Source organism: Falco naumanni, chromosome 4 (assembly GCF_017639655.2).
Source record: "Falco naumanni isolate bFalNau1 chromosome 4, bFalNau1.pat, whole genome shotgun sequence".
Classification (NCBI taxonomy): domain Eukaryota; kingdom Metazoa; phylum Chordata; class Aves; order Falconiformes; family Falconidae; genus Falco; species Falco naumanni.
Genome location: NC_054057.1, coordinates 2,485,124 through 2,494,513, shown reverse-complemented (window position 1 = coordinate 2,494,513; position 9,390 = coordinate 2,485,124). Strand labels below are relative to the sequence as shown.

The window sequence follows — 9,390 nt, the reverse complement described above, 5'->3', positions numbered from 1 at the left end:
TGGGTACCCCCACTAAGCACAGCACACAACAACTCACTGGCAGAGATAAACGAGACTTAGCAGGGCCAAACATCTCACCAAAACTCTTGCACAAATTCCTTTAGCAAGGTATTTTTAACTGCTTTTATTTCTCCAAACTCCACTTCTCCCGGCCACAGGGCAATGGTAGCAATGAATTTTGTGTTCTATTTACAAAGCTGGGAGATCAAGTCAGGCCAGGCTAGCTCCAGCCACGGCTCCGCCAGAGAGCATCCTCAACATACGCAGCAGCAGCAGCTTGAGGTGTTCCACCCTCCCACATCTTGTCCTTTCTTTCTCTGTTGTCCAAAGGAATACTGTTTAGTCCCAATAAAGGCAAAGCCGAGGAGGGGGAGGGAGGTCTCTTGTCACTTACAATAAATTTAGAGCCAAATTGAATACAGCTAACGCATTTGTAACATATCAACACCCACTCCCTTTCCTGTAAATTCCTGCAGACCTTTGGCGGCAGAAAGCCTGCATGTGCTAGAAATAATGGAATTACAAAAGAAAGAAAGGAAGGGAGTGTAACCAGTGGGAATAGGAAGAAATAGCTAAACACATACCTTTCAATTTATATACACACCCTTCTCACATAAACCAGTTAGTTATCAGCTAACTAACTATTAGTTCGTTAATCAGCTTATCTTCCGAGAACAGGGTTTGGGCTATAACAGACCTAACAACCAAATGTTTTAAGTTCACACCTGTCCCAATGATTCCCCAACATTGTAGCTTTTGCTTTGAAGGCAAACATCACCAATGCTCTTTTTCCTTTGATATTGCATTTATTTGTGTGTCTATAAAAACCCTGTAAATAACCAGGTAGACTCAAGATGTCGTCATTCACTGTTAGGATCCGAACCCAAGACGCTCAGTTACCAGCAGAAGCCTACAATCCCATCAAGATGCCCATTGCTGGGCAGCTGTGTTTTCCATAGGATCGCTCTGACTCAGTGGCTAGCAGGAAATGCATAGCACACTAAACAATGAAGCGCAGGCAATTACTGAAAATAAGTGTTCTTCATTACAAGTAATTCCAGGCTACATTTCTCTTAGTTTTCAAATTAAAAATAATAATAAAAAAAAAACAAACACCAAAACCACACATGCATGAGTTGTTGAACTTCATTATTTTTATTCAAATAAACGGACTTTGAAGGAGGGGAAAAAAAATTACAAAGCTTTAACTACTTTGATAACATAGCTATAACCAGGCATATAGCTAGTCCATAGTAAAGCAAACTGTGCAAATCAGCTTAGGCACAGCATCTTCAAAACAGATGTACTACTCACAGTTAAGCTTTGAGCTATTCCAAGCAATCTGACAAAAATAAACATTTTCCTATCCGTCTGCCTTCTCAAAAAAATCAGTTCAACCAAGACCTAAGGGGGATGCTTTGGCGGAACAAGAAAGGGTAGTGCTGCACACTCTAGCAAATGTGTGACTTTCATTAGGGGACTGGGACACCTTCTGCCCAGAGGCAATTGTGACTGTGGTTTCGCTGGAGTGACTCAGGCCATGCCTGCTTGTAGGGCTGGTCAGCCTGTGGGGTGGAACAAGGGCAGAGGTGGGTGGAAACTTTTCTGCACATCACTAAAATCTGAAACACAAGCTCGGGCATTGCTGCAATCGTATTTTAAGGTGTCCAACACGAACAAGCAGGGGACTGAATTTGCCCCTTTGAAAGCCAAGCCTTTTTATAAAAAATATTATAACTATTTGAAATGATGAAAATCTAATTCAATCAATTTAAATCAATATCGATTATTACTTTTAAAGCAATTCTAGTTACGGGAAAAGTCATAAGCAGTCCGTGTTTGTTGGTGAAGTTTTAAGGAAAGTCAAACCATTGAAATGGACAAAGTCACTGAACAGAGGAAACCACCAGAAAGCTGTCTTAAACGGCTTGACCTCACCATAGCCAGTAGGCAGCGCTCCTATGAATGCAAAGAAATATTTAGTTCCTGTTCATTCAGATAATTGCATTCCATATGCACTGTTAATTCACATTTAAACTAATTGGCATATAAAAATGTTCCTATTTCATGTGGAAAAATTAGCATTAAGGTGGTAAGATCTGCCAGTGCTAAAATCCTGCAGGATTAGAACCTACCAGGAATAATCAGGAATACTTTGTTTCATTAACAGATTTAATCAAAACATATTTTAGTAAATTTATTTCTCCAGCATGTTAAATATATTGCAACTAATTAAAAGAATTCTAAATAACTGCTTTTCTGCAAGTAATTTGAATTCCAGTTTATATCTAAATAAAACTTGCTGGAAAACATGAACAAATAAACAACCACCTAATAGGATGGAATGGACAATGTTTACTGTTATTTAATACATGAAACACAAAATTTTAAAAGCCCTAGTCAAAATGTCAGGCTGGTGATGGCTTTAAACACACTCAAATGTGTATTTAGAAAAAGCAAAAAAAAAAAAGTGGCAGCCACCCTTTCTGATCTTACAAGTTGCCTACTGAAGTCTCCACATGGCTCATCTTCACAAAACCTATTCCACGTACCTATGAGAGCTGTGGGAAGGGTAGAGATCATAGAGAGCTTCTCAGACAGGAGATGCTGGGAGCTGCTCAGGACACAGTCGCAATGAGTGGATGGGCTGCCCACATGCGATGAATGATAAGCAATGAAAATGCTGCGCTGCCGCTTTTCCATTTAAGCGCACATAATGTCACCAGAACTCGGGAATAAGCTCCAGTAATGGGGAAATGGCATCAGAGGAATGTCTCCCTGCTTATTGAGATCTTAAGCTGGGGAAAAGTCAGGAGCAGTATTAGTATTAATTAGACTGGCAACCACCATGCAGATCTCCTGCACCAAAGTGTAAAATCCCAAACTAGTACAAGCTTGTTAAAACAGAGCACTTTTACTTTGGAGGAGGAACAGGGGGGAAAGAAAGAGGGGATGGGGGGGAGGGGGGGAAGAGAGCAACTGTGGCTTTACATCAAGTATATTTCATAATTGTCTCATAAAATATGCACCCACATCACAAAACACTTAAAAAACCAAGTATTTTTAAATGTATGTACAATAATGCAAAAATATGCCTAAATATGTATCTAATGCAAAAAAATAAACCATTTCATAAAATCTCCTTTCAAATGTCCCCTTGCTCTTCAATACCTTAAAAAAAAGGAAAGAACTCAGTAAACAAACGAGTTAAAACACAAACTAAGACAGAATGACAAAAGCAGTGCAACGCAGATATTTAAGAATGGAAAGACATCCAATTCAGCTTCCTATGCCCCTGGATTACACCACAACTGTGGTGCTACTTGTCCTATGCCAGCTGAATTTTGGTTTTAAAAAGTCAGCCTGGTGTTCCAGGTGTAAGAGTTGCCTGTGGTACGCATTTTCCATGCGAGCAAAAGAAGTTAATAATAATCCAACTAAGCACCCTTTAAACCCCCTTAAACAGGGGTGCATTTCACCCTAGGGAAATATTTCCTGTTCTGTGTACTCCTGCCAAGCACAGAAATCCTGTCCAACAAACAATGTGGACTAAAGTCTACCTGGACAACAGTGGTGGGAGAGAGACTTCTGCTGTTTCACGGTTATTTGTTTAGTCATCTCTTCTTTCAGCATTCTCTAGGAAACTGCAAAGAGGGCTCTGGTCTTACAATTTCAGTAAGTCCAAAACTCTGTATTTGGGATGTTGCATTTTCACTGGTAATTGGGCTCCTAAATATTTTGGAAGACTAGGTCTGAATGTGTGAGTTAAAGGAGATACTTCAGTTGCAGAAGAAAATACTGATCTGGTTCTTACTGGGATGTGTTCAGGTGACTGACATATATCTTGGTACATCTCAGAGTACAGTTGGCTGTATATGAAATACAGCTTTTGTTTGCAGAAGAAATCTGAGGAGGCTTCAGTATTGCTCCCTATAGGAAAGGTGGCAGGAATTGAAGCATTATTTTAAAAACCTGCTTATAAGGCACTGGTGTAGCAAGGTTTGTGATGAACATGGTTTTATGATTTCTGTTTTCCAACAGTTTAAAAGCAAGTCCATTAAATCAACCATAAATAGCAATAAAAAGACATTAGAAAAGTCCCAAATCAAAGAAATCAACTTAGTATTGAAACCTAATTTATGACAGTCTCACTTCAGTGCACACACTAACTCCTGCATGTTTTTTTAAACTCGTTGGCTCATGCTCACCCTATATATGTCCCCCTGCAAAGCCCTGATGGGCTGCGTATCTTCTACAAACAAGACATTTTTAGATGACATTGTACAGTTACACATTAAACTTACAGATGACTGACAGGATCATATATTGACTTACCCACTGTACATATCTATTTAGAGCTTTAAAAGGATAAGAATATACACAAAATATACACTTAATTCACAAAGTAACAGCCCTCAACGTCTGCTGTTTTGTAGGGCTATACATTTCTTCTGTTAAAATTCCACACATGGAATGATCTCTGTGCCAGCTCCTCTTCATAAGCAATAGGATCACTTCAAGGTAAATTAGTTCTTCATGTATATGTAACAGAAACAGCTAAAGCTGAGCCTCTAGTCATCACTGTCGCTCCCAGACTCACTCAACTGCAAGTCATTTCCTACGGAAAACAAAAAAAAAACCAAACACAACAAGTGAGTAGGCATTAATTCACATTTCATGGCAATCAAACCAAAGAACAGTCACATTTACACTGGAAGATTTAAATAAGAATAACACAAGAAATGAATGCAAACATCATCTGTCGTTTAATGGAACTGCTCTCCATGCCCAAGAACATTAAGAGCTGCATGGGTCTAATACACAGTCAGATCCAGGCCAAACTAAGCATCCTTGGCTGCACAGCCATCAAAGCTGCTCCCTGGTGGGAGAACAGCACTCCCCACGCTAGCAGCTGTGGAAGGCATTCCACATCCTCCACCCAGCCAAGCTCCCGTATAAGGCTCTGGGACAAGGCACTGGGGAATTCCCTGGCTTTCTTGGCCCTTTTAAAATATTTTTTGTTTGTTTTAAGGCTGTTTAGGTAGCCAAGGCAAGGCCTTCACATGTCAACAAACTAAGAGGAATGTTAAAGCCATTGCAATTCAAGGCTATCCAGTTGAACTAAGCTGACACATGCTGTGATTGTGAAGGCCCCCCCTCCAAAATGCAGAGAGATCAAACAGAAGGCGGCTAGGATATGGATCAAACCTACAGTCTCAGACCCTGTTTTGCAAAGTGACTGTGATTTGGTGAGGAATAGGGGATAAAAGGGGGCAAGAATCATGCTCATGCTCTGGTAACTGAACCTAGCTCTTCCAGCACTCTCCCATGGCCCTTCCCCCAAACAGCTGCAGAGCAGCTATGCAGTGGCTATGCCTTGGATTTCTTCATCTCCTCTCCCCTGTTATGAAACAAGAACGTGGGTTAGGGGGTGATCCTTCCCATGTATATAGTCACCAGTGACTTGAATGCTTAAGGACAGATTAATCCTTGGCAAAAGGATTTTAAGTCCAAAGGCAAAAATCATTGCTTGAAAAAAGAAGCTACCCTACCAGTTCCTAAATTTTCTTCAAGTTAGAGGCTTCTTGACATTCCATGACCTATGCAGTATTTTTGTTGTGGCCCAGGAGAAGCAGGGAAGAGGCAGCTCACAACCAGAAGCAGGGAAACTGAAAGTGTCCTAATGCCATTGTTGAACTCTGGATTTTGCTTAGACATTCATTACTGACAGTAAGACTGACAGGCCTTTCCAGTTTTCCAGCAGGCCTTTTTTAGTATTGTCTATACACTTGTCTTCTCAAAGCTGGAAACTCTACATTCATCTGTATTTATACTCCACCAGTTCCCTTTGTGTGGGTGCCAAGAGATGTACACAATCACGCCTCGGGAGGAATTAAGAACAATTTATCATAACCAAGTTCTAGTTTCTTGGAAATGCAATATTTTAACTCCACGGAGTTAGAATATACCTGATCTAGCGTAACAAAAGAGCAACACAGATCTACACCATCTCTCCAGAGAAATTCTCATGGGACAAAACTGTACTTTAAAAACGTCTTTTAGTTTTTAAAAGGTGGAGTGAGTTTCTACTGATTCAATGCTTGCAAATGCCATAGCAATATTTTAACTAAATACATGGCATTTTAATTTTCCCTTCAAAACGTGATATTTGTGAAAATGCAGCCGAGACCAACATAACACAGAGTACATACTCTGACAAAATAATACAGCTAACAATGAAGACCGCAGAGACTGTGCATTTATGACCACAGGACAGCCTTGTGCCATTTACAATTCTTTACAGACTTAACTGCCACATGTGACAACCCCACTATTTAGGTCTAATCTGTGTTTTCACATTAAAATAATTCCCATCCGTCAGTGCGTCAGATCCTGCCACACTGATACTTTTCTACCCACTTATTCCACCTAGAGGCCTGAATCAAGGCTTAGCACGGTCAACAGGGGCCACTGCACTGATGCCCACAGGCTCTAGACCAAACTGAAGCAATCTTCACGCCTTCAGACAGGTCTCGGCCCTCTGTTCAAAAAACCTGCCCACATATTTCAGCCAGTGCAACATTCTGGGATTCCTATTTGGCAAACCGCACTTCATGGAGTTAGCCTAACAGGCTAAGAAAATGAGTGGTCTCAAGCAGCTTCCCACAGTGGTAAGACACAAGCCTTTACATACGGAGTGTGTTCATGAGCTGATTGCTTCCTTGTGGCCTGCTGGTGCCGTTAGCAACAGCATTCCTGTTGTTATACTGCTGGTGTGGTGGCTGGGAAGGGGAAACATGTGCTGGCTCTTCCCCCTCACTGCTGGAGCTTTCATCTTCACTCCCAGATGAGCTTTCTGAATCCGATGAGCTGCTTCCACTGCTGCTGCTCATCTGCTCAATAATTTCAACCTCTGCTCTCAGCTCTGAAATAAAAAGACATTCCTCTGGTTGAGACCATAAACAGGGCCCCATGGAATTTTGGAAAAGAATGTGAAAATGAAGTAGTTTTGTCAAGTACAATTTATCACATCAAAATATCTCACATGAAAGAGAGAGACAAGAAGGAAAAACAAAAAATTCTGAAGACTTTTTTTACTTAGAAGCAACAGCATAAGTCAGTATCATAAAACTTCCACTTCTACCATTATTATTTATATACTTTATGTTCCTGAAAGGACGCTCTACATACAAAGTAAAGTACATTTCCCAGTTGCATTTTATAGGCCAACAGTCAGCCCATTTTTTAACAGCATCTTAATGTGAAGGAATCTAAATTGTTAGATGTCAGTGACATTTAGGCTTTTGGAAAGCACAAGAAGGGGCAGGGGTGGGGACAGGGAACACAGGTACATGATCACAACAGAAACTGCCTTGACTTCAGATAATGTATGAAACTGCTCCAGTGCAAAATCACACCACTCATTGTAAACAAGCTTCAGAAGCAGATGGATGACATCGGATAACTTTGCAGTGGGGCAGATAGAACAGATGAGAATATTCACATGTTGCGGAGTGGTACCAGTACCTTTAACTTGCTACAGAACTTAGAAGTAACCAGGAAAACACAGAGACTACTCAAACTGGGAAGTTATTCAAGTCAGACATGCCCCACTTCAGGGTTTCCAGTGCAAAGAAACACTGGAATACCATGACAGGACCATGACAGCTGCATCAGTGACAGCTAGTGTTGGTTGAAAGACTGCTTACTAAACAACTGTTAAGGTAAGTCACCCCAAATCACACCATATTGTTAAATCTGTTATAAGTGGTCTAAACATTATTAGAGGACAATTCTTTTGTATTCACCCACAAAGTCGAGTATTGAATGACCTGGTTCACCTAGGTACATTTCCATGTGAGAACAATATTCATGCATATGTTAAGCACAGGATGCAAAACCCTCAAAAGGTAGGCTTTTGTTGTAGTAGTGGTTCTGTGCCCACAGGGTTAGAACTCAGTGCTTGCCCTGGAGAAGGCATAGGCTAAAGGGACAAGAATGAAAGAAGGGAGAGATATTATCATCTTTGCCTGAGAAACAGAGAACTAATGCAAGCAGTAATTCACCTTAGGTCAGATGTGTGTCAGAGTGAGATGAACCCCAGCTCCTCAGCTAGGGACATCCTCCTTGTGCATGACATAGCTAGATCACGTAAAATGAGTCCTCCCTTTATGTAAAAATGGCAGCACAATAATACTTTTAATACTTCTTATCTTCAGCCCCTGCAGGATTAAGTCTGAGCAACTGGAACTCTTCCCTTTTTTAGCAAGACCCATTTTCCTTGGGCTATTTAATGCTACAGAGTATGTGTTCAGCCTCCACCTTATTTGCTGGAGAGAGTTCCTTTAGCTCAGCATGTATTGGTTTGAGAAATTGTTTTCTTTTGCTGTTTTTAAAACTATTTTTCAATTTCAATGTTCAGAGCTTAATTTCAAATGTTAGAACTATTCAATACAGTTATATTGAATCACAGGCAAGGAAAGCGTACTGAAAGGGAACAACCATACGACTTCACTCCAGCTGGGTATTTAAGGATAGCGGAGTTGTTCTTCCAACTTACTTCCTAAATCCAGATCCCTAACTAGACCTCCTGTGCTCTCTGTACTTTGCTAGTATGCCAGATAAAACTTACTCTTTCATCTTGAATACATAGCATAAGAGCCCAGGGGAAGAGGGAGGAAGAATGGATGATTAGGCCAGCAGAAGATTGTTACTTTGTACTGTAATGCCTTTCTCCCCTATTCCCTCCCAACAGTCTTGCAGGCTTTAAAAATCCATTTCATACCTGGAGTCTGTTACATAGACAAATAAGCACTTCTAAGTCACTGTCCTCAGCCTACCCATACAGAGGATTTCAAATTGTAATTGTTTCCTGTGTTCAAGGCTATGAAATTCATAGGGGAAAGCTAAAGGAAAGGTGAAGAGGAATAAGGGTTCTTTCCCTTCAAAATGCCCAGTTTTAAAGTTTTTTCCCCGTAGCTTAATGATGTAAAATTTCAACATACTTCTGGTGATGGAGTTGTTAGTTCTAAGTTATAGTGATGATAATAATACATTGTTAGAATATATCGGATTGCAGCAAACACAACCACCCATAGACCACAGTGCATACTGCAAAAAAATTCAATAAACAAGTCTTATAAAGGCCAAGTCTCATGCTTACAAAGCTAGAGTCTATGGCTGAAATGGATGAGGCTAAGAAGAATATAGCGGCCCAGAAGCAGCAAATAAAATAGTGTGAAGAAGGTGAAGCAATCTAAGAGGCACTGGTGGTGAAAGGGAAAAGATGCAACAAGAAATGCACTCCAGAGAACTAGGAAAATAAAAAATCTAAACAAGAAGTTTGAACTCAGTACAGTAGGTGAGGGGATAACTGAAGGAAGTGATGCA

General features: G+C 40.5%; 1 protein-coding gene across 1 annotated transcript in view; it reads right to left on the bottom strand.

Annotated features, from left to right (window-relative positions):
• Positions 1-2,980: 2,980 nt before the first annotated feature.
• EAF1 (ELL associated factor 1) overlaps positions 2,981-9,390 on the bottom strand; it is a 20,496-nt gene continuing 14,086 nt past the window's right edge. The window contains exons 5-6 of the mRNA XM_040590065.1: positions 6,695-6,925; positions 2,981-4,618 (exon numbers count right to left, since the gene is read on the bottom strand). Of these exons, the coding sequence (XP_040445999.1) occupies positions 4,572-4,618; positions 6,695-6,925 (278 nt within the window). The 3' untranslated portion in view covers positions 2,981-4,571. The remainder of the gene's footprint in view (positions 4,619-6,694; positions 6,926-9,390) is intronic.